The following is a 26982-nucleotide window of genomic DNA, read 5'->3' as shown; positions in this document are numbered from 1 at the left end:
TATGTACACGTTTTCACGTCACCTTTGAGGTGGCGTATTTTCTTTTAACATGATTTTCCCGGTAGGCCTTTTCCACGGAATGTGATTCTGTTTAATTTCAAACTATTGGATAATAAAAGATATTGGCGAAGGTTTAAAATCTGTTTTCCCGTTAACCAGCAGTCGCACCCCTATGAACGACAACTTTCAAAAGTCGAGGTCTTACCTTTTAACTTGTGATTCGTAACACGGGTTGGATGATAGCAAGTGTGAATCAATTGTTCAGACTGGGGCTTGAACCACCGACCAACACGACGGTCAATTTGAGTGAGTGAACAAAGCACCCACGTGGAACCGACCAGCGGTGTGAATTAAGAAAAATAGGAAAATTCATTCGTCTGATTCATAATTCTCTAATATTTCTGGTTCTTCTTGTTCATCTCCTTCTTCTTGTTCTTCTTCTTCATCCTGGGTGCAAGTTGATTGCCTCAATAGTGATGCATCGCATGTCCCCTGTCGCATATCGTTGGTATCAAACTGTTGGTGATTCAACATTGAAGTACTGTACAACTTTTTTGCAACCATATTTAGCACTACATTCCTTTTTACAGTGAAGTCTGAACCGGTTCTAAAGTATTGTCGACCAACTTCCAACCTCAGTCTTTTGGGTCTAGCTGATAACCAAGCCACTCACTAATATACCCGTATAAGATGTTGATGAGCAGCCTTTGACTTTGTTTTTTATTTCGAGTAACTTTAACGAAACATGCATATCAAAACTTATCTAGGCACGTAGTTTTCAGGAGCTCCATACATAGAAAGAAGAAAGGGAATTCCGTTGGTGATAACTTCTTGTGGAGTTGAATTACTTATTTTGAAAACTTCAGCATATTGAACTAAATCTTTTTTGGAACATTTTAAAAAGTGTTACCCCTTTCGAAAAATTCAGATGTCTTATCACAGCCAGTTATTTCGTGTAAAAATAGTACACGATTTTGATACTTTGCAAAAGTAGATAAACTTTTCCATGAATATATTTCCGATTGATTTTGGGCTTCTCCAAGTGTTTTGAACAATCCTACCAACTTAAAGTTGGGTGTGAATTTTTGTACTCTTGGATAAATGATCTACACATACTTGTAAATATTTTATTTTTAAATAAATTACTTTCTTCCTTCCTTTGAACGATTTCCACATTTTTTGTATAGAGATGGTAAGTGAAACCCAAAACTTTTCCCTCCCCAGAGTTAATCTCTTCTGAAATACACCCCTTTCAATTTACATAATGAATATAATTTCTAAAAACAACCAGTGTTTATAGTTGTTTATTTCATTACCAAATGGTCCAAGGTTTGTAAATTACTGAAACAGATAAAAAATTGCTATTCAACCAGCTGAAGATAGTTTTTTTGTGATAAGTTGTCGTCGCAAGTTAAACAGGATATTCTGTGGGAAAGAAAGTTTTGGCTTTCTACTATTCCATCTTGATACAAAAAAATGTAGCAATCTTTCAAAGAAAGGAAGGAAGCAATCAATTTTAAAAGAAGTAACTCTATACACAGATGTGTATATCATATAAACATTGAATTGACATGAAAGAATTTTTTTTCGAAAATAATACTTTCATATGAACTCTGAATTATACAAAAAACACTTTTCTCTACTCAGCTTGTATTCCAAACATTCGTTATCAAATTAAATCAGATATCATTCACAAGATTTCTACACAGTATACTGAATGAAAGGTAAAATTTCACTTACACTGTCATCCTCACTGGTAAACATCGATGTTTTGCCGTAAGACACTTGCCTTAAGGCTCTTCAATCTTTCCCTAAGACACTTGCCTTTGGGCTCTTCAATCTTGCCCTACGGCGAAACATCGATGTCTACCAGTGAGTATGACAGTATTCCACGTATGTGAAATTTTTACCTTTCATTTAGTATATTGTGTAGAAATCCTGTGAATGATATCTGATTTCATTCCATAACAAATGTTTGGAATACAAACTGAGTAGTAAAAAGTGTTTTTTTAATAACTCAGTGGTCATATGAAAGTTTGGAAACAATTTTTCTTTCGTGTAATTCAATGTTTATATGAAAGTAGCTGTTTCAGGAGGGATTTTTCTTCCAGTTTGTGTCTGAAAGTTACTTCTTTGCACAATCTACATTTATGTATAGAACTACTTCTTTAAAAATTGATTGCTTCCTTCCTTTCTTTGGAAGATTTCCACTTTTTTGTATCAAGATGGGGTAGTAGAAAGCCAAAAGTTTTTTCCCAAAAAATTAGATACTCCTAAAAATACAACCCTTTCAATATATAGATTATTCTTGTTTATGTATTATTGTAGACATTCTTCCAGACGTACAAGTAGCGGCAGTTGATTAGAAGATTCTAGTTCCTTTTCCTTCAAACTCTGAAACATTATAGACTCGAGTTCATTGAATCCATCCTTGTCCTTTATTCATTCCGAGTGTTTTTGCTAATTCAAAATTAAAATTGCATATCTTGGTAATCAATTTTTTTAGGAATCGTCTATTTCTGTCAAGGAAGGAAACACCCTCGATTGATTTTCGACAACTACGAATATAACATGCACATAAGAGATAACGTCAGGACACGGTGGAGGTGTAAGAATCAGAGCAAAAAATGTAGCGCAACCCTTTATACATCTGGGAATGACGTCGTTGTCAAACATTTCCACAATCACAAACCGCCAAAGTTAGGCACGGAATTCACATTCGTTTCTCAAAAAGTGAACGTTATACGAGGCGGTTGGAATGCACCAGATATATTATGAATGTGTATATATTATTGATTGTGTACAATAAATCTAAAATGTGATAAAATTTATAATTTATAAAGAATGTTCATAATAAAATTCCATTAAAAATTATTATAGAGGTTTCCTTCGACTAGGAGCAATACAGCAAGCGCCAAACGTGATGGCGAGCACGCCCCGAAACCCACATACTCATTTTCGATGTAACCCCCACTATAACTCTTGCAAGACATACAAATGCTCTGTACAAATGTGTATCATTACTTTTCCTCCAATGCTGTTATTGGCGTTTGGTATTGTCTGAATAATTCGTGTTATTTCTGAAAAAATATCATCGTTTAACAAAAAACCAGTCATCAAGAGTCAGGCACGTGAAATGATTTTCAAAGTGTTCAATTATTTTCAAAGTGTTACATGTGAGTCGGGTACTTTATCAAATATGAGAAATAAAACATCATATATGAATATAACATCAAATACATTCAAAAAGTAACTATTCCAATTATTTTGCATTAGGTATTTCAATAAGTACCAGTGAAAGAGTGGTCAAAGACTGGGAGTAATTAATTTCTGCAAATAACGGAGAAGTAAAATTTTCTATCCAAGAAAGAAGCGGCCTAGAAGAGCACCAGTAACTGATACTCCCGAGTATGAGTATCCCAATATTAGACGGATTATTTACGAGTTTCGTAAGACGAAAAGGTGTCGTTATTACGGTAAAGAAGGTCCAACACAAAATTAATGACGTTGTGGGAATTGTGGCTTACGAAACATTTCTTCGTAGAATTTCAAATAAAATAGGTTTCAAATGGAAGACTGAAAATAACAGAAACATGCAAACAGAGAAAATAGACATTAAAGTATTGAGGATCAAGTATTTACAAAAAATATTGCGAAGGGACCAAGACTCATTATTGTCCATGCAAGAGGTGGTAAGGGCTTCATACCTAATTGTCGGCTTATATTTAAATCAGGCACAACGTCAGGGGATTACTATTCAGAAACAAATTCTTAAAATTATGACAAATGGTTACAAGAAAAGTTAATTCCAAATTTATCTATGAATTCGGTAGTCGTGACCGATAATGTTCCATACCATAATATTCAAATTGATCTAGCACCCAACATACATTCTAGGAAGGCTGGCATGGTAAAGTGGCTGCACGAGAAAAGCATTATGTTCACCCCTAACATGCTTGAACCCGAATTATACGAGTTGATCAAGGTAAATAAAAAACAGCATATCAGATACAAGTTTGATGAGATTCTGCTTGAACACGAACATGACGTTTCGCGACTTCCACCCTACCAACAGTGGTAAATACAGTGATTTCAAATTTAAATGACGATAGCAGCACAAGCAGCAGTGAAGTTGAAGAAAATTTGTATCCAGATAGTGACTGATTAAAGTTCATTTTAGGATAAGTGTATCATTATAGAACATTTTAATGAATTGTGCTACTATCTATAATACTAAATAAAACATGAAAAGAAATTACGAAGAAGTCATGTTCCATTTGTTCCCCTTATTAAAAATAATTATAAGTACGACACTGGCCGGCAAGGGACGCATCGTAATCCAATAGTAATTTAGTTCGGAGAGTCTATACCTGGGCGATCGCTTGCCATCAGCCGTGGCGTGTAGTGTACTTATATTTGGTAGACAAAGAAGTTTTACATCTAATGTAGTGAATATCATGAATTATGATATAGATACCTAACTTTCATTTTTCATTTCCATGTCAGTTTTTCTTGCTAATATTTATTTTACTGAACGCTGAACTTCAATTCTTCAATTAGACATCACATTGATATTACAGTGACTATTGCCATCAAGTACAGGATACAAACTTTAATACAAGAAGTACATATGTTATAGAGTCAGACGGCAAAGAGTTCTAAAAAATTGTGAATATGGCTATTAGATATTTCGTGATACAATTGAACTAACCAACTAACAATATACGGAATATCCGTTCAAAATACTGGAATGCAAAAAATTATGACCTCTTTATAATTCTATTTTTTACGAAACTGAGGTTAATTCCGTTCCATCGAGTTGAATACTACCAACGAACAAAACCCGAAATCGATTCAATCGCTCAAACTTTTCCGAATATATTGAATTTCAACTTGCACTATTGAAAAATTTGAATTCCAGAGGTGATTAGTTTGAATTTACCCTACTTCCTCATTATTTCCGTTTGTAGTTGAATGTGTGGTAATTTCAGGTACCATATATTTCGGCCGATTCAGAAAAAATCCAAAAATTATTTTGGATGAATTCGAATATGGCTTGCACTATAAAGAGGCTCATAAATCTAGATGGCGTTGCAAGTATTACAATAAGTACAAGTGTAAGGGAAGCATCATGACCACAGGAAGAAATGTATTTGTGCATAAACCACATAATCATCATTCAGAAAAGGTCGACATGGAACATTTAATTCCAACTAATGTTAACATTATACGAATGAATTAAATTATTTGTATAAAAGGTTTTAGTATTTTTATTCAAATTGTTTCTGAAAACTTTCACGATTCACCAACCATAAATGTATATTGTTAACATTGTTTTTTGTTAATGTCAATGGTTTATACTTATTGTGTTGTGTGAAATTATTAACAGATTCGAAACCTACGAGTAGGTACAGAAATAGGTGAGACAAAAACATGACCAATCAAAGAAATGTTATGTAAACATTATAATAAATTTATTTGAAATGGAAATCAATAGAAAAGGTAGAAAAAAAAATTAAGCTAGAATATTCAATATTCAACTCAATAATCATATTGATATACTATACTTCCATTACTTCCATTACTTTTTAACATGAACACCAAACAAAGTTTTGAATATTTGTTTCCTGAACAGAAAGAAACTTGAGTTGAAAAAACCGTCATAGAGTCAAATCTCTGTTGTAGTTGTAGTACTGCAAGTGTTAAAAAAATCACCACTATAGGTTTGTTCTGGTTCTAACATCCGAAACTGTTTGGAAACTGTGCAAGACATGATGCGTCGTATGTATGAATAGATGAAGACAAAAAATACTATTGATCATGTCCATTTTGTTATGTAGCGTATCCTTATAGTCAGTTCAAATCTTATCTACCGTCAATCATCAATTATTCAAATCAAATTAATAAAAAAGCATCCTAGCAAATAGCCCAAACAAATTTCCACATGAATGCGCATGAGCAAAGGAAACAGTTATCAACAGTTCAGCCTCGAGAGCAAGAACGATTCGGGACGGTTCAAAACAGGATCATTTCGCAGTCGAAACCAGAACAAAGGATTCATCAGTCCGAAATATCCTCAATAAACCAGAACGCTCTATATCAACTGCGCATGATCCTGACGTCCTAGAACCTGAATTTCGTAGAACCAGAACAAACTACCGTGGAACTACGCATTGCTAAATTATCTCATGACAAATTATAGTGGAAATACGTAAAGATGAGGTGAGACCTTTAACGAATATTTGCTAATTATTCGACAATTGGGCTTGCGCATATTTTTTGTAACTTTTCAACACTGAAAACCTGATTCTATTTCGGTCGGGTCAGGTACAAAATATGAGCTTTGACATTTCATGATCTTCCTAATAGAGATAGCACGTCGGATCTTCCGACAGTACGAATCTCATTATATGATGATTCGGGCGACAATGACCTGGGCAGAGGCGTAGTAGACAACGATAGTCTAGCATTGGTGATATATATATATATATATATATATATATATATATATATATATATATATGGTGATATATTTCGAAGAATGTTTGAATGTCTTGGTATGCCAGGTATTCTGTGTTTGACAAAACTTTATCAGTGACATGCTCTTGTCCGATGGAAGCTTTGCAGCATCCCCCTTACAATGAAGTCATCAGCTCAATTCCCGATCAACGTGGCCAGGAATCTAGAACAAAAACAATTTGTCAAGTATATCTGTTGCGGAGAGTTTTTTTTGGTAGTTCACTACCAACTTGGACACTGCACGGTGAGACACAAGACCTTCGAAAGCCCTTGGTTATTCGAGATTATTTTTATTGATTCATGTGTGAAAGTGACGAGATGAGCATTGAGAAATTCATATTTTTGGTTTCTTGGTAAAAATTTCAAATAGCTCAAATTCAGGGAGCTTCAGAGATTTTTCCCAGACTTCTTCTTATAATAATCTAAGTAAGGGCAATGAAATCTTGCCTCACGACAGATAACTCTATTCTCGAATATGGAAGATGGATGAGATTCCCCAAGGCGTTCAGTTGCAACTCCAAACTTCGAAATCGACTAGATCCCAAGGGAGATGCCATCGCCCTTACTTACTTATGCTTGTACTTTCTAGCGCCGTCTGGTGTGTAGTTGCCTTCCAGTGGAAGTGCATTTAAAGAAGGATAAATCTCGTCGGCAGTCGATTTCGAAGCTTCCCCCATGCCCCCTCCCGAGTTGAGTGCCCTGAAGTAGGAGCTCCCCCCCCATTTATTTAGCGAGGAGAACCTACTACCCCACTCCATCTACCCCCGCTCTCCGAGCGGTCCTCAACTTACTGATGGGCACTTCAAGATTGACATCTGACCTCTTTTGGTCGATAGTCAGCCTTTAGGTGCTATTCTTTCGCGATCGGTAAAAATTGTTTTGTCGTAACTATTCCTAACTGAATTTTTGCATGGGGGCCCCCAAAAACTAACCGGCGGCTATTGTTATTAGTGTCGGGCGTTCCTCAGTGAGTCTAAGGATTCTAGAATCGCGGTCGATTTGTTCTGCGGTGAATTTGCGGAAAGAAAATTTGATTAGTTTTGCTTACCGGAGTCGCCTTACGGCGACTCCGGTGTTGACAGCGGTGTTGACTCATAAATTTTTGTGCTTGGGTTCTAGTTTTCAGGTTGAAATGTAAGTTAATAATATATTATTGAGTAAACAACTCAGTTGTGAGTATACTTTCAAAATGTGTAACTACACACAAAGATGAGTAACCACACACAGAATCCATCCATTGTTATTTTCCATGTAGTTTTTTTCTACTTTCTTGATATGTTATATGCGTGATATTAAATTACTTTAGAGGAACATTACCGCAAGGTGGCGCTACCGTCAACGCAAAACTAAGGTAAAGAAATAGATACGAAAAATGTGCTAGACACGAGTCATAAGCTCCATTCATTGGACCTCACTAGCTGTGAGGGTACCAAAATCCATGGTACAGGGTATGCACCCGTGAAAACCATCATACGGAAAGCTCTAAATGATCATATAACATTTCTTTCAGAACTTGTGTAGAAAAACGTGATCAACTGAATACCCGGCCACTGAATCGGGGGTGGAATCGAATGCAGCTTCCAAGGGGTCGTCTGATACCAGATCTGAAGAACTACCCGGATACATCAGGGATATACACATAATAATTACTTACTGAACATTGTACACTTAAAAAACACCTGAACGAATTGGGTTTGTATAACAGAGAACTCAGTTGTAAATAATGTAACAAAGGAAGAGCGTTTGTTGTATTTATATTAGCAAAAACATTATGCCCATATAAATATTACAAACATCCAACAAAGGACCAGTTGAAACTAGTACAGGATTGATGAAATGGGTTCAATGAAAAGATAAATGAAAAACGCAATCAGCCCATGGGGCTGCAGTGTTTTCCGGAGACTTGGGAGAAATGGGCAAGTCAGAAGGGAGGAGGGAAAGAAATAGTCATTGGGAACTAATATTTGAATGTTTGTGGCCATGGTAATTCGGAGGGACTATTGCCACAAGATGGCGCTGCATAACTCAAGGAGATTACAGAAAATATCAAAATTCAAAATATGTATGTTACATTTCTCCCTGTTGTGAAGTATTGTTGTCGAAAATAACCTACTAAATGGAAGAAACTACGATACTGATGAATAATCGACGACCAAACAGTTTTCACGTTCATGAGATATTGACGAAAAGTGTTTGCTTTTTACTTATGAAGGTAGTCATTGAAATTCTCTCCTCGCGAAGTAAGATTAATTCTGCAATCTCTAACAGAGTGGGAAAATTTTTTGGTTTTTATTGCACTTTTTCTACATCTCATTCGGTGAGAAAGTCGTTAATAGATATATCGTTAGGTAAAATTTTGGATGGGCTGCACCCGCAGATATTTTGAAAAAAATTGTATATACTCATGTGTAGATTATAAATCCGAGAGAAAAAAATCAGTGTTATTCTTCATTTCCATAATTACAGCTCTCCAACGATTCGTAAATTATACTTTTCAACCTTCTTTTCGTACAATACAAACTATATAATCACAAGAATTCATTTACAACATCAACTTCACATCTTATGCTACCTTTTTTTAACACTTTTTAGTTCCTATGAAAACGGGACTAGTATACAACCTTACAGTGTAGAAGAGATTTTTAAATTAAGTTTTTTTATAGGAAAAATGATGAATAATAAACGAAACAGTGTCAAGTTAAAATGAGGTGTGAAGGTGATTATTTGAATATTTTTGACTACAGGTTCTTATACTAATTGGCTTTTGAATTGTCGAATCTAGATGTCGCCCTCTTCTTGGTTCGCCAGAATACCACATCTAATAAGTTATAAGTATGTGAATTATTTCAAAACAAATAAGGCACTCCTGCTTGAACATAAATATTATCAAAAATGGATAGCTTTTGATATTTCAATTAATATATCATGTCGATGTTGTGAAAGAAGCACATATGTGGTGATTGAAAAAATGATGTTTCAGGGACCATTTACATTGGACGAGCGCATAAGTATCCCAAAGTTATCGTGAACAATCACTCTTATAGAATCCATATAAAAGAACCCAACAGAACAAGATGGCGCTGCAGACACGTTAATGCAACAAGATGTAAAGCAGTTCTTTACACGACTGGCAACTCAGTGTTCATTCACAATAGTCACAATCATCCTGCTGAGGAAGTAGACTATGCTAGTTTGGTGCAGAAAAAAGTTACAATTATTGTAAAAAAATAAAGAAATTTATTGTCTTCACATTATTTTCTGTTAAAGTGAGCCTTTCTGACTCCAAATTTTGACAGGGTCGAGTGTGAAGAATCTAGTTTTGGTAAGATCTAAATTGTTAAATAGCAAAAGCATGGACATTTCATGAATATTCAGTGAATATTCATGCTGAATTTTGTTATTATAAGGATCTAACAGAAATCACAATGTATGATGAATATTTCGAAAAGAGATACATATTTATAAGAAAATAAATATTTCAAAATGAAATTTCGACTCAACACAATAGGATCTGGTAAATGCCTGCCGAAAAAGACAACCTTTGAACTATATCCGACACATGTTTATGCTATATGCCTCACAGAGCATAGTTTTGCAGATGTTTTTCGTTCATCCAGCAGCAGAAAAATTCTGAAATCAATCGAGCGAATCACCTACAGACCAGTTTCGAGGTATTACCCCTCATCAGTGCAAGAAAAATCCTACCCAAACAGTAATATGCCTGGGAATCCATTAAATTCAACGCGATTTGACTGCATGTATAAAACTTTGGTCTCTGAGAAAGATTTGTTAACAAGTTACAGCTCCGTCTTTTTTAAGGACAAAACACAAGCACTACAGGAAAATCCTTAAGAGCGGTAGCGACAGTAGCGATTTACGTTGGATGTGAATCGCTGGAGATTAAATTCATTTGGAAAAGCGTTCTCAGAAAGTTTTTTCCACATAAACGCAATTTTTCAAATGAAAGATTTCTCAAACAGTGGAGTTCGAGGTGTACTGAGTCTGTCACATATTTCTGATATGTTTCGCTTTTGGTGGAATCAAATGTGCCATGTCACTTGAAAACCTTTCGTGAAAGTATATATAAAAGAAAGACAAATCTCCAACCTTTCTTCGATGTTCCAGACTATCAAGGTTGCAAGTGAAGTTCGTGTCTCCAATAAAGCGGATGGTTTTTTTCTGGATAGAATCCAGCAGCTTCAGTTCAGGGTATACTTAGGGACGGGGCTCCATACATGAGAATAATACTCCAAAGAAGGTCTGATCTGAGCTTTATAAAGCATCAAAAGTTGCTGATGTGTGTACAGTTTTCTGGTTCATATAAGAAAATAAATATTTGAAAATGAAATCCATTTCACCCAATGTTACTATACAGTAGGATCTGGTAAATGCCTGCCGGAAAACTACTACTTCCTCGGCTAATACTACGATGGACATCATAAATATGCAAAATGCACAGATGATCGGTAATACTTCGAGACTGTCTTCAGGTGATCTACTCAATTGTATTTCAATGTAAACGAGAAGCTTTTTTGGGGCAACTTGCATAAATGACCAATTCGAAGTCCATCATAAATAGCTATAATGATATGATTGTTGAAAGTAAGGTTTTATTTTTTGAGTGAAAAAGTTTGCGATACGAGCGTACCGAGTTGAGCAATTTCACCAACCAAATTAAACTTACTTTTAACACAAATATCATACAAAGTTTTTTGTACAACTGTCCTGTTTTCATAATGAAAAAGAAGAAGTTCAGTTAAATGTCAGTTAACTATTTTCATGTTATCGAATTTGCTATGAAGTGGTCGTGTCTGGTGACGCCGAGTCACCTGGTTACCAATAAACAGTATCGTTTACAGCTCACGCGTTTTATTTAAAGTCACATTTAAAGTTCTTACTGGTGTTTAATGTATATAATAAATTTGTAACAGAATTTAATTGTATCGATATCTATTGTTCATAATAAAAGTTCTTTGAAAATTGAATAATTATGTTTTGTTTATTGCTATTTGGTCAAAAAAAATTGTGTTGAAAATATTTTTAATACAGTACTTTGTAAACATCATCTTTTAATACTCTTGCCAACCATCAAAAATGATACTTTTAATGACAGTTGTACATAAACGGTTGAATTTAGGAGATGATGTGCTATATCAATTCTGTTCAGAATTTGAAGCAGAATTGAAATATGGAAAAATATGTAGGGTGTTCTGTTAAAGAAAAAACAACTTCATTTCTTCAAGACTTTTTGACTAATCCTGTAACTGTCGAGTGTGGTAGATTTTGAAAAACCCAAAAACCTTCGTATTTTGATATTTTTCGGTAGCTATCTTACTTTAAGAGATAATCGACCGTTTCCATACATATCAGCGACCCTGTATGTATATATAGTGTTGTTCCGTCGAATTCCGGGAAAGTGCATATGACATGCCCCAGTTCAGGTGAAAAACACCTTACCCCTTGGCTTTCATGTGAACCTACGACTTTGTAGTACGTGTGGCAGATACCCGATGGAAAAACAACAACTTACCCAGCCAACCCCGCGCAGAAAGCTTAAGTAAATTTCCACAAAAAGCAGTGTGCCTGGAAAAATTATACACCAGCAGCAGTGTGTCGTCAGGCGTTTATCAGAACCTACTGTATAGCTACGTTGCGAGAATGTTACGAGATTTGTGATCAAAATATTCATTTCCTGATTCTCACATGTAATAAAAAATTTCTCCAATAAACAGAGAAGGACGTAACCTGACTTTTTATTTCTCATTTCCGAAGTCACAAGAATTAGAAGTCCAAACTCATTTTATGATAATACTTTGAAATACACTGGCTAATTTATAGTGATTTTCTTGAAACAACTGTGTAACGTCATGTAAACATAATTTTAGCATAGTTTTACTATAATGAATGTTTCAGGATTTATATACTTTGGAAAGGCGCTAAAATATCCAAAAGTCATTCTAAACAACTACGGATATCGAATCCACCGAAAAGAAAACAACAAAACCAGATGGAGGTGCTGCCATGAGAACAAACTGAAATGTAAAGCTGTTTTATACACTACTGGAAACTCAGTTTTCGTCAATAACAATCATAATCATTCACCTGAAATTATTAGTGAAGGTGATTTAGTGCGAAAGAAAGTTAATATTATATATCAGATAAAAAAAATAAATTGATTTCGCTAACATACACATTTGCTTCTGTGACTTTTTTCTACAAAGCGTTGTTTCATTTACCTCTACTCTCACCCCTCACCATCATATTTTAGGGCAACTGATAAGAATGCAGGGTTTGTAAATAAAAAAAAACATGAGATGATCATTTATTTGTTGTTTATCAAAGGATGTTCATAGTTTTTCAAATTTTTTGCCTGTGGGACCCACCTTCATTGTGGAATTTTTTAGCGACCCACATATTGAATAATATTAAGTATAATTATTATTAGTGATAACATTTTTATTGTTATTATCGTAAAAATTCATTATTAAGGAATACACCTCTAAAAGAAAATGGCAAAGATGATATAATTGAAGATAAACAGTGCGAAAAAAGACTTTTAATTCAAAATCTTGAAACTAATCGAATCATAAAAATGAAAAGACTCATGTAATTAATGTGACTCGTGGAACTGGTGCTTATGATCAACAAGAGATTATACATATATCTGGGTTGAAAGATGAAAGCTTTAAACTCAGGTCACTTCCACATAAAGTCTATTTCTATATTTATTTTTTAAATATAAAAAAGTGAAGAATGCCCTCTCACACAAATATGTCGTTAAAACCCCATCAGCTCTTTTAAGGTTATGTTCGAAAGAATTGGATACTCTCCCCTTGCCTTGATCCAAAATGGGAAAAACAGTTAAAAAGTGTTTTTAATCTGTTTCCGCGACCCAGCCAAATCTCCCCCGCGACCTACCAGTGGGTCGCGACCTATAGTTTGGGAACCACTGCTATAGAGGATGAAATCGGGATTCGCCAGCAATGCTTCGAAGCAGTTAGTGTTCGCATATTCTTCGACATTGAAGATATCATCCTGTAGGGGGTGGTTGGTTCTTTTTTCTTTTGAAGGATTTTGATCCACCACTGATGATTAGATTAGGATTAACTGGGTATGGTTGGAACAATTGAGCTTTCATCATTTATTATATATATATATATATATAGATATATATGTATATACAAGAATGAAATAATTCGTGGACACAACACTCAAAATAAAAAAAAAGGGGGCAAACCGCGGACACGTGTTTCTGGCTATTGGCCTCATCAGCGCGGTGCAGCCAAGTGTAAAGATGGGCAACACTTGTTTGCCGAAAGCAGGAAACAACACATATGCACGGAGTCAACAGCAGAAGCTAACCGCACATTTGTGGTTCCAGTTAGAAGACCTAGAATTCCCAGGCTACATCTAACATGACCACGTAGGCAGCTATAGCTACCTGCGTGACATCCGGGTCCATGATATAAATACAGATAGAGATTTTATCGAGTGTGTATGATACAAATCAAGAATGAAATAATTCGTGGACACAACACTCAAAATAAAAAAAGGGGGCAAACCGCGGACACGTGTTTCTGGCTATTGGCCTCATCAGCGCGGTGCAGCCAAGTGTAAAGACGGGCAACACTTGTTTGCCGAAAGCAGGAAACAACACATATGCACGGAGTCAACAACAGAAGCCAACCGCACATTTGTGGTTCCAGTTAGTTATATATATATATATATATATATATATATATATATATATATATATATATATATATATATATAATTTCCTGGACCCGGATGTCACGCAGGTAGCTATAACTGCCTCCGTGGTGATTTTGATAGTTTTTTTGTAAACACAAAATCTATCAACTGAAACCTTCAAATGTGCGGTTGGCCCCTGCTGGTGGCTCCGTGCATTTGTATTTCTATCTTTTGGTAACCAAGTGTTGCCCATTCTTACACGTGGTGGCACCATACTGACGATGGGCCAAAAGCCCGAAACACGTGTCTATGGTTTGCCACTTTCTTGAGTGCTATGTCCGATTATTAACTTCTGTTTCTATATATACACCAAATTTCATGAATTGTTCGACATTTTCAGGGCCAACTATTCTTATTTTTCAAGGCCAGAAATTAACATTATGATTATTGCTATTTTTCCAAAAAATCGTACTACATCACTGGAGTAAAGGTACTTCAAATTATAGAATTAGGAATATCAAGCAATTAATATATAGAATATAGTTAGTTAAGATACGCCCGAAGAAGCCATTGTATGGCGAAACATGTGTTGCGTGAAAATCTCACAATAAAGTGTGTTTCAATGTATTCTCAAAAAATTATATATTTTGCTTATTTACAATAAAGATTCATACCCATGTTCATACTCATGTTCTTACATATGGGTCGAACTAATCTATGCTAAAAGAACACTGTTTCAGGGATTGTGTATTTTGGGAGAGCTAATAAATACCCCAAAGTAATTCTAAATGGATATGTTTATCGCATACATTCGAAAGATCCCAATAGAACAAGATGGCGTTGCAGATCTGTTAATTCAACGAAGTGCAAAGCAATTATGTATACCACCGGTAATTCGATATATATCCACAATAGCCATAACCACCCCATTGAAAATGTGAACTACGATAATCTTGTTCAGAAGAGGGTGAGAATTGTAACTAAGTAACTTAATAAAAGATGAAATTTCTCTTATTTTTGATTATCCTAATTGATTCCTATTGTTTATCATGAAAATTGTCGGCACCGATAGTCTGAGAAAAAATGAGCCACTGACTTCTCAAATTTGACGCCTGAAGTACTTCACATGTCATCACACGAGAGATACTTATACCAAATGCTTATACTTATACCATATTCATACCAAATAAAAGCCAAATGGAATAAATTTATTACTGTTCATATTCGAAAAAAATCCCGAAACACGTCAAATGAAAATTATAATTTGACATTCTTCAACCCCCTTCGAATGACAGGTACAACCCCCAATTTTTCAAATGGGAAGTATAGGTTTGTGATATATCGTTTGAAAGGTATCTTCATTCTCGATTCAAAAATGTTATCGCTTTCAAGTTTATTGCAAAAATTAAAATAAAATAAATTACAATCATGTGGTCACCGAAATTCGATAAATACACCAAAAACTGAAATGAAATGCAAAATGTAATGAAATGTAGAATACGAAAAAGAACTATGGATGTTAACGAAGTAAATGTTCAAAATGTTCACCGCGAACGTCTTGGCAACATCCGAATCTCAAGTAAAAGTGTTTTCTAACATTATTTAACATTTGTGATATACTGTTTGGAACCTTTGGTGCAGTAATGGATATTACTGGAGTTTTTTCCCAACACCAAATCGTTATTTTTATACCTCGACACGTGTTTCGATCACCAAGTGATCATCTTCAACAGGAAGATATCTTCCTCTTGAAGATGATCACTTGGTGATCGAAACACGTGTCGAGGTGTAAAAATAACAATTTGGGGTTGGGAAAAAACTCCAGTAATATTCATTATTTAACATATCAAGCGTGACCGACCTAATCGCAAGCGATATTCGTTCTTTAAAGTCATTCAAATCTGAAGGTTTAGTTTTTTACACATTGCTCTTTACATAACTTCATTAAAAGGAATCAAATGATTAAAGATCAGGTGATCGCGCTGGCCATTCAATCGATCCTCGCCTCCCTAATCACCGATTGGGAAATGTTGTATCGAGGTATTGCCGGAAATTAACTTGGCAATGTGCTGGTGCTCCATCCTACTGAAACTATATCGTATTCACCGGAACTTGAGGGTTTCCTGGATCAGGTTATACTTTTGTTGAACTTGGAATTATGTCATTTTGAAGAAGTGCCAAATAATTATCGCCATTCAAGTTGCCCTCAATGAAAAAGGGATGAATGATTTGGTTTCCTACAATCCCTGCCCAACATTAACCTTTTGACCTTTGTAAAACTTATCTTATGCATTTCCGTTAATCTAACCATTTGTCAGACATGAAGTTAACAAACTTCAAACTCAAATTAAAATACTGGCAACTAATGTTGTAACATACAAAACAAGTTGACAAGGCGTTTTAAACGAACGTTGCCACGGAAATTATTTACAGTATTTTAAAGGATACCATCTAAAAATAACATTACTATAATTTTTGCTAACTTTCTTATTATCGAAACCTCAACATGAAATAAGTTTTGAGTATATTGCAATATATCCCATTTAAAAAATTGGGGGTTGTACTTGTTATTCGACGAGGGTTGAAGGTAGGGGTAGCATTTTTCCGTTTGTCAAATTATAATTCAAATTTGACGTGTTTCGGGATTTGGCTTTTACACACTATATATGCATGTGCAGACAGTGTGGTTGTCTCACTTACTCGCACAAGAGAGACTGCGATCCTGATCAGAATAATGAGATAAACTTATGAAATTATTGTATTGTCACTGATTCTTCATAAGTGTACGAAGTTTGAAATAAATCTGTCCGTTTAAAGTTAGTCAAAATCGAGTCCAAAGGAGTCGGTTACAAACAAACATACAAATAAAGCTATTAAAAGCATGTTAAAAGAACTTTGACTCAATAATTGAATACAGTTTGCAAAATAAAATTACCACTAAAATCAACCCAGTGAAGATAAAAGATAGACGGTACTTTCATTAATTGTAGAAATATTGGTAAGACGCTTGTGGCGGTTTGAAGTCATACCACCAATATTTGTTCAATCGTGTCTGATACCTGAAATGAATTATAAGTGGTGATTCGAAATATGAATTAATTTATACCATGGTCTCCGTTTATGACATATGATATTAAATATTCACAGTGCTTTCGTTTGTGAATCGATAACCTACAATTGTATTGTATTAGCTTATTTCCAAACAAACTACCTAACTTCAACTTGCTACACCTCAAGAGTCATTATTCATCTTAGTTTTTAAACTAGTGAGTGTACCAAATTTGCATTTGAGTGGATCAAATTTGCACATCGTGTGCAGTTTGATCCAACTTGAAAGATAGGATAGCTTACATCTTAATTGATAGTCACAATATTATTTTATTGCATATTATTCGTCTATTATTTGACATTCACAAATATCTGTTAACTCCAAATGATTTTAACAGATGGCGATATCTGTTGACTGGATTGAGTAAGTAATTAATAGATGGCGCTGCTATGTTAAAGCTACAAAGGTGTCATACAAGCTACAATTCAATAGCATAACCACCTAGGCTAAATTTATTTTGTAGTAAACGAAATACCGTGAAATTCAATTGTTATACCTGGAATGCCACCACATAATCTTCGATTAAAAATTGGTTCCACTATTATTCTCCTATGTAATTGGAATCCACCTCAATTATGCAGCGGTACGCGTTTGGTTATGATCACCGGAAATATTCTTGAAGCAACCATTTTCACTGGGAAGTTTAAAGGAAAAGTGGTCCTGTTGCCACGTATACCAATGATACCGTCAGATTCTACCATACCCTTCAGATGGCTACAGAGTCCAATTTGTTTAGCTTTTGCCATCTCTATGAATAAGTCTCAAGGCCAAACAATGGTCATTTGTAGTTTAGATTTGGAAAATCCATGTTTTCTCATGGGCAACTATATGTTGCATGTTTACGTGTAGGGAAACGTCGAATCTATTTGTGTTAGCTTCAGACAGGTTAACCAAAAATATTGTGCACCGATTAGTCCTAAATTAAATTGAAAATATTTATAATTCAAAATGATAAATATTATTGTTAAAAGATTTAAGACTATCTGCCCTACCCACCTCAATCATAAGTTTAAGTGTCACATGTAATTTACTAACAACTTTGTTGAATATAAATAATGATATATTTTAAAATTGATTCTTTTGTATTGATTGTTGCTTAATATCAACTGTACGAAAATTTTAATCAATCGTGTTCAAAGTCCTTCGCCTTCAAATTCCAATCTAGTGGATTTTTATACCAGCTTCAACGTGCCCGTCTTCTTTCGTAAATAATAATTTCATTGTACTGAGGGGTTACGGTAATAGAAAATCTGTGTCATGGTGGTCGCCATATTTTTTTACAAATGGCATCTATGTAAAAAAGCATGGTGGTCTTCGTGACTGATGTTCTCCTACCGTTCCTCTTGAATACTTCACTACAATGTAATATAACAAAAACGTTAGCCACAGCAAGGCGTGGCCGGGTCTGCTAGTTATATATAAATATCTCAACAATGAGTTACAGTCACGAGTATTAAATCACTTTAGACTGTGCCACCTTCTATTAAATCCTGACTATAACAAAAGCACAAATTGAAATTTTACTTTACGATGTTTAACAATTAACAATTCATTTTTACCTTGATACAGGTAACATTATCAGTCATAATGTAGAAGGTCATATGATTCAATTAAATGATATAGATAAAATACTTTGTCTGATTTCCACTTACTTAATGTATTGATATTAATACGACCAAGGTTTCGGTTTTTACACCATTCTCAAGTATTCTAACAAACCTTGGTCGTATTAATATCAATACATTAAGTAAGTGGAAATCAGACAAAGTATTTTATTTATATCATTGAATTGAAGATGAATTTCCACAAAATAAATAAGTCATGAATATCACGAATCATATGATTCAAATTGTTACTATATCGAGTACATATTAAGTAGGATTCAGTTATTATGGTAACACTTGAGACGAGCTTTTGTGTGAGATGGTTTTGTGAAGTGCTTAGTAAAAACTCACCTCAAAGTGTTTTTTGGATACGTTATGGATTTCCACCAAGTAATAATGGTCAATTCCATCACATACCAGTTTTTTGAGCCCAAAATTTCCAAAAATATACCTCTAGTTTATAATTCATTACTGAGTTGTATTTTCAGAATGCATATCGTCATTGACACTGAGAAACAAACGTTGAGAAATTAAAATATTGCCTACTTTTTCTAGGAACGAAAGGAACCATCTATTTTGGCAAAGCTGTCAAGTACCCCACATTAATCTTGGATAATTACGAACACCAGTTACACTACAAAGAATCGAATAGAACAAGATGGCGTTGTCGCTTTCATCAAAAGTTGCAATGTAGAGCTATATTATTCACCACTGGCAAAACGGTAGTCATTAGAAAGACTCACAATCATCCGGCAGATCGCATAGACTGTGAAAATTTGGTTCCTCACCATGTCATAATACTCCATAGTTATAAGGCCTAGTTAATAAATTATTCACTGACTATCTACTGTATCTCACGTTGTGATTGGTATCTACTGAATCACAACGTGATTCAGTAGATACAATTTGTGCGTTAAGAGGTTTATTACCTCATTTTTCTGTTTTTTTACTATGGACCGTTTTTCTTCATGGAAAAGACAATTTTGGAAAACTGTTACATGAATAAAGAATAATTTGTGTTTTTGTGTTATCAAATATCAAACTTTTTGTGTCTTAGAACTGTAAATGAGTATATAACTTTGACAAGATTATAAATTTTAAATATCAATAAGGTTCAGCTCTGTTACTAATTCAACATAATTTTAGATATAATATATATTGGAAGAGGATACAAATATCCCAAAATAATAGTGAACAATTACGAATACAAAATACACATCAAAAACAAAGGAAGGACTAGATGGACATGTGTTAACTACAAGAAGAGCAAATGCAATTCGATCATTTACACCTATGGGAAAATTGTTGAAATTGTAAATGACCATAATCACTTATTTAGAATTCCAGAAATAGATGACCAGAAATTGATTTCGCAAAAAGTTAAAATCATCAGAAGGGATTCAAATCACACATTGCGTCACTTGAATTTATTCCAATGAATACAACAGGTTCGTGTTTTATTTGACTTCGGAACAGTTGTAAAACAATGTTCTCCTTTGACCTAAATCAATAAATTACTGATATATGAAGTTGGTTGTTTTATTTGAGCGTCGAAATACATTGTGTAGTTTGAAAATCTATATTAATTGTCCATATTAATTGATCATATTTGTATCTGTAGAGTATGGAGGGTAAGTGTAGGCACACAACACTTAGGCCACATGTGACCCATTGTACATTCTCCCAAGGAGTTGTTCTTCTAGGTAATTGTCCATCCTGTCCTCTCCAGGAAGGTGGACAGATCTCTGGGAGACATCTCCTTTATATCGGCAGGTGTAGGCCAAGACTCGCCGCACACACACTCTCTTATTGACGATAACTCCGTCATTCGCATAGGACATGCTTGGCAGTTTCATATTCCTGTTCACACATTCTGCATAGAGATGTGTCCATTGGCCCCATATTGTGGAGGTATTTCCTTAGTTGATAGCGGCTAGTCAAAAATGCTACTGTTGAGCGTAGATGTTTGCTGGTGATCCTGGGAAGATTGCATTTTTTTATTTCCATCTCTTTAGGGATTGAGCATGGGTGTGACATTTGACTGGTTCCGCAATTGTTGAAGTCATCAGGCCGTAGGTGCCTTAGTCCAGCCGCTTCCTTGGCTAAAGGTTCGGCAATGCGATTACCTTTACTCCTGTGGTGCCCTTTATTCCACCTCAGGGTAATGTTATTATCTACCGAGGCTTTGGCGTTCTAGTACTAGTCCTGATGTAACACGTTGTTCAAGACTGATAGGGCTTGTTGCCATCAGTGCAGATGCACTAATAGCAATCATAAGAATCTTGTTATTTTTGTCAGAAATTTCTTTCCTGGTTATTTCTTTTGTGGCGATTGAGATACCAGCCAGTTCCGTTTGAACCACGCTGGTATTTTTTCCATTCCCCACCTGATCCTGAGGCTGAGGCTTAGTGATCTGGAGTACACTCCACATCCTGAGCCTTCTTCGGGTTTTGAGCCGTCTGTATATATGCGTATTGCATTTGTAGCATCTGACTCTGTGTTCTATTTTATTTGTATTTTGTAGGGTTCATTAAACACAAACCTGGGTTCAATTACACCACTGGTTGCCTGCAGCAGAAGTTGCGCAGCAAGCGCTTCTTGCCGTAGGCTCAGCCTCAATTGACCCTCAATTGATCGTTCTTCATGTTAACTTTCAAATCCGAAGGAGTATATTTATTTTTTTGAATAATCCTATGTTATTCAAAGATCTAAAATGAAACACCTCTCATTGGTGAGAAATAACTGAACCAATCAAAACAAAATATTCAATTTGTCCATATCATACAAAAAATATTTGAGGTAACAAGGGAAAATATAAATTTTGTTTTATACTGTTTTTTGGGATTATAACCTTCCTTCCACAATCTGAAAACATAAAGCTAAAGTAATAGAGAATTTGATGGAAGTGTAGTAAACGGCACACTGAAAAGTTCATCCCGTAGTTTATATTACTGCGTAATATAAACCCTATTACTGCGTAATATAAACTATTGGAAAGTCCAATTAGTCAGTAACTCATATTCATAAATTTTGCCAACAAATTAAAAAAAAAAACATCTGAGAAAATTGAATATTGATACTTAGCTTTCTCAATAACGTTTCGGAAATCAATCTTTTTCCGTTTTCGAAACCTGTATGCACTATAAAATATCTCGCCTCAAATTGTGATGGTTCTATTTTTTTTTGACACAAGTCAAAATCATTGAATGTCAAGATTTCATACGTGACAGTCTTCATGAACACACATACTGGATGTTTTTTTGAGAATTCAGTTCAGTTCAGTTTAACGTGTGTTAGGAATCACACGTTAAAAGGTAAGACCTCGTTAATCCTTAGCTCGCACAAGTTTCGACTTCTGAGGCTTGTCGTTCGTAGGGGTGCGACAGCTGGTTAACGGAAAAACAGATTTTTTTTTTCGTTTTCAACTTCTCTTCTTGGTAATGGCAACCTGGTACGATCCATTTCCACAGAACTATTCGAAATACACTTGCTATCTGTTAAAATAATTATATGCAAAGTAAAATCAATTTTTTTTATCAAAGTAAACTATTTACATGTATAGCTATATGACTTCTATTTCAGACAGGCGCATCTCGCGTCCCCGCCGAGAGGAGGTGGTGTGGAACGCTCTCCGCGATGTTAGCGGGTTGACGCTCACCCAGAAATACCTGTAGACTTAATTAAAACGACTAGGTAATGTGCCTCCTACCGCCAAGGCTTATGCACACCATTACATGGTTTTGATGTTCAGGTCGTTCAAATGAAAACATAGCCGTCGATGTGTTGTTTATCTAGATACTTCGAAGGGGTTGTCACAGAGTAATCTCGGTTTACAACCCTCCGAACATTCGTCTACTCCCAGAATCTCTGGATGAACTGCTGATGGGAAGCAACATTCCGACAATTGCTGCTGGCGACTTCAATGCCAAGCACAGACCTTAGAGCAGAGTCACAAATCGAAACGGCCAAGCGCTCCATGCGCATGTTGACAGGCATGAATATCTTGTGCTGGGACTATCGCGGGCAGTCTAGGCCTGATGTACTAGACTTCGCGCTTCTCAGAAACGTCTCTCTGACTAGCGAAATTTACGTTCTGGCGGAACTGGATTCCGATCATAATCCAGTAATCCTGGTATTGGGCGATGATCTGCCTCCCCCTGATTATCGCATGAGATCCAAGACGGACTGGGATATCTTCACAGCCCAGCTCGAAGAGATGCGCGCCCCTCCTGAGGTACTCGACTCTCTCGACGAACTCGACGCGGCAATTGAGCGTTTCGAGCTTTCTGTGAATGATGCGTTTCAAGCGGCCACCTCCAGGGAGGAGTGTCCGCTGAAGAGCTACAACGAGTTTCCCCCTCGTATCAAAGCCTTGATACGAGAGAGAAATCGCCTGAGAAGGCTCTATCAGCGAACCCTTTTCCCAGGGGACAAAACAGCGGCGAACAGGATGGCCAATCAAGTCAAACAGGCCATCATTGAGCATCGAAACGAAAGGTGGGAAGAGCTCTTGGAATCCTTCGAACCTGGGAGTGACGAGCTTTGGCGAGTCACTCGTAGGCTCAGGGGGAAGAAGACTGCTCTCTCACCCATTCACGGAGAGCGCGGAGTGTGCTACTCCCCCGCCGACAAGGCGTTAGCCTTTGCAGACACGATGGAACGTCAGTTTCAACTTAACGTTGACGACGATGACGACATCGATCGCGATATGCTGCTGGAAGACCGGGTTCACCGACTCCTCAGGGAAGACGACGACGACGACATCCGTTCGGCTTCTATGGAAGAGCTGAAGGGTCATATCAAGGCCGCAAAGGCCAAGAAAGCTCCGGGGGCCGACTCAATAACCAACAAGTTGTTGAAGAGACTCCCGGAAAACTGCGTCGAATTTCTTTTAAATCTAATTAACAGTTCGTTGGCCTTCAGACACTTCCCTAGAAGGTGGAAGCATGCGATCGTCATCATGCTCCCAAAACAGGGTCAGAACCAGCTGTTCCCGCAGAACTATCGCCCGATCAGTCTACTCTCGTCGGCGGCTAAGCTGGCTGAAAGAGTTGTACTGCAAAGACTCAACGAAGAAGTTGAGGACCGAAATGTTCTGCCAAACGAACAATTCGGCTTCAGGAGAGATCACTCCACTGATTTACAGGCTCTGAGGTTGGTCGAAATCACCATCAGCGAGCTTAACAACAACAAAAAAGTGCACATTGTGCTCTTAGACATTTCGAAGGCCTTCGACCGAGTATGGCACGAAGGTCTTCTGCACAAGCTTAACGCGTTCGACCTGCCTCGGGGCCTGATCCGGTGGATCGGGTCTTTCCTGAAAGACATAACTTTTCAGGTCAGAGTAGAGGGCTCTCTGTCCGACAGCAGAGAGATCCTCGCTGGAGTGCCACAGGGGGCCGTGCTCTCTCCGACGCTGTATTCTCTCTATACCAGCGACCTGTCTAGGTCCGAACGAGTGAAGATATCCCTGTACGCCGATGACACGGCTCTTCTCTCATCTTCCATGGGTCGAGAGCTCGGCGTCGTCTACATGCAACGTGCATTGGACGACCTTGAGCGCTGGTACCTTGATTGGAAGATCCGAGTAAACCCGGAAAATACTCAGGCGATAACCATGGGAAGATTACTATCTTCTCCGGCCAGAAAAGTGAGAATCTCTGGAAGGGAGATCGACTGGCAAGCGCGGGTAAAGTACCTCGGCCTTTTGATCGACCGTAGGCTCACTTGGAACCCGCATATTATATTCGTTAAATCTAAGATCGAGGGTCGGATAGCCAGTCTGTACCCTCTGATCAACAGAAAATCAAAGATGAGTATGAAAAACAAAATCACGATCTATAACACGATGTTCAAGCCTGTCATCATGTACGCTTCAGGCGTCTGGGGACAAGCGGCTCCGTCCAACATTTCCATTTTGGAAAGGTTGCATAATAAGATAATTAGGATGATTGTGAATGCTCCTTGGTTCGTGCGGAATGAAGCCATCCGCAGAGATTTGCAGCTGCCTTCCATTCGGCAGTCCATCCAGTCGAGGAATGAGAGAGTTTTCGAAAAAACGGAAACTCATGAAAACCCGTTAGTTAGGGAAGCCACAGATTATGCTGTAGACGACCCCTCCCGATATAGAAGGCCCCGACACTCTGTCGAATGAGGCCCTCATGTCCCCCGTTAACGGATGAATAACTTTTTCATCCATCCCACCCCAGCCAGGTAGGGGTATCCCCTGAAAGGGCGGCACTGATGTCTGCGGACTTCATGCCATCACCAATCAGTCATGAACCCATTGGTCCCTCTCAAGACCAACAATCAGCCAAAAGGGTAGGGGAGCTGGTCTCCAAACCTGGATGAAATGACGATGACATTCTGATCTAGATACTTCTGTAAAAAGTTCATGAAAAAACCAGGACAGAATGTCTATAGGAAGTTTTCTATGTCAGTTTCTTCATGAACTTACAAACGGTTGTTTATATGTCGCTCATGGAAAATTTCGTGACGGCGGCGTTGATTATGATAAACTGCCGTGTAGTTACTAGTCAACGAACTTTTCGGAAGGAACCACTTGAAGTGTTTGCAAGCAAGCCTTCCAATTAAATCCGTTATCGGCTCGACCTTCGCTATGTCTCGTGAATGCTCCAATGAAATGTATCGATCGTTATCAGTCACGATACGAAGCACCTTATTCTGCATCGTCTCGAGTCTACGCAACGGAGTCCTCTCAAGGCTGGAGAACACAAGGACAAGCGTACAAAATAGCTGGCCTGATAATTTGTTTGTATATCAGGAGTTGGTTGTCAATACTCAGTTCAGAATTTCGTGCAACGAGAAGGTAGTTTAATCGCCTCTCCCGCTCTCTGAATTGCCAGACTCAAGTGCTCATGAAAATTCAAGCGCTTGTACAGGATAACTCCCAGATACTTCGCACTTTTCTGTTCTTCCACACATTTTCCTTGAATCGTCAATTTTCTGAAGATCTCCACGTCGGTGAATTTCTTCGTGAAATTGGGTATATATGGCAGTATCACCTGCATATATGCCTACATTCGTTTTTGCGAATATTGGAAAGCCATATGTATACAGAGAGTATAGGTGTGATGATAAACAGGTGCCCTCTGTTCCCTCAAAAAGAATATATGCGGATTCTTTGAGTTTTCAAATTTTTTAATGAGTTCCATTGACGATGACTTTTATTCCACTCCATTCTATAGCGTGATTACCAGATGATTTTAGAATATGTTTAGCTAACCCCGATCCTGTCATCTGTCTTCTTCTTATATATTCACGGTGTTCGTTTTTTCTCACATCTAGGAGTCTTGAGGTTTTTTCCATATCACTTTTTCCACAGGAACAAGTTATATTGTAATTACAATCTGTAATTTTTTCAATCGTATTTTCGGGTTTAGTTTGATTTAGCTTTAATTTTTTCAGATTGTGGAAGATTATGAACCAAAAAATTGTTAATTATGTTATTCTATTACTGACATTGCATGATAATATAATTGCTCATCCTGTTATTTTTCAAGCACAATAAATGTCTTATTCAGGCTACAGTTGAAATATCATTTCAATTTTATTTTACGTGTGTTTGGAGTCCCTTTATATACTTACTGAAGGATGTTAACATTGATGGACGTTTTTCCTTCGAACATTCTTCAGGATGGGCCTGGAAAAATTATACCATTATAATTTATTGCCGAAGAAATGGAAGTTAAATGTAAACAAGTAGTATACGAAACACGTTTGCCAAATCTTATCAGTATTCCGAAAACCTACCTTCTCTAAATACCCATTGAAATTGTTCAATAACAAATTGACAGCAGTCCTTCTCAAAAAGATTGAGAGTTACTGGGATGTAAAAACCCTTGCTAGCCGCCATCACGAGTTCCTCTCCGAAAATCGAGAGCCCTAGATAGTCCATGTGCGTAGATATTTGGATAGTTGTTGGTTCACAGATGGATCAAAACATCTTTCGGATCTGGTGCAGGTGTTTTCAGTCACAGACCCAGGACAGAGATATCAATCTGCCTAGGAACCTATGCGACTGTATTTCAAACGGAA

At 36.7% G+C, this 26982-nt stretch overlaps 1 protein-coding gene across 13 annotated transcripts in view; it reads left to right on the top strand.

Moving 5' to 3' along the window:
- Window positions 1-26982, top strand: part of LOC111504582 (uncharacterized) — a 377607-nt gene that overhangs the window by 306420 nt on the left and 44205 nt on the right. The window contains exon 4 of one of the 13 annotated variants that reach the window (XM_023159178.2): window positions 20071-20453. The exons of 7 other annotated variants lie outside the window; for them this stretch is intronic. In XM_023159178.2, the coding sequence (XP_023014946.1) occupies window positions 20071-20363 (293 nt within the window). In that variant the 3' untranslated portion in view covers window positions 20364-20453. Of the gene's footprint in view, window positions 1-4991; window positions 5259-9499; window positions 9769-12432; window positions 12740-14951; window positions 15221-19479; window positions 19944-20070; window positions 20454-26982 lie in introns of those variants that run through there. 5 more of the 13 variants (XM_023159199.2, XM_023159221.2, XM_023159204.2 and 2 more) reach the window with 5 other exon arrangements.

This window comes from Leptinotarsa decemlineata, unplaced genomic scaffold (assembly GCF_025532065.1).
Source record: "Leptinotarsa decemlineata unplaced genomic scaffold, Ldec_3_MD MMD2_tig00026328_RagTag_RagTag, whole genome shotgun sequence".
In the NCBI taxonomy this organism is placed as follows: domain Eukaryota; kingdom Metazoa; phylum Arthropoda; class Insecta; order Coleoptera; family Chrysomelidae; genus Leptinotarsa; species Leptinotarsa decemlineata.
The sequence above is the reverse complement of the archived record's forward strand: the minus strand, read 5'-3'. Positions and strand labels throughout refer to the sequence as shown.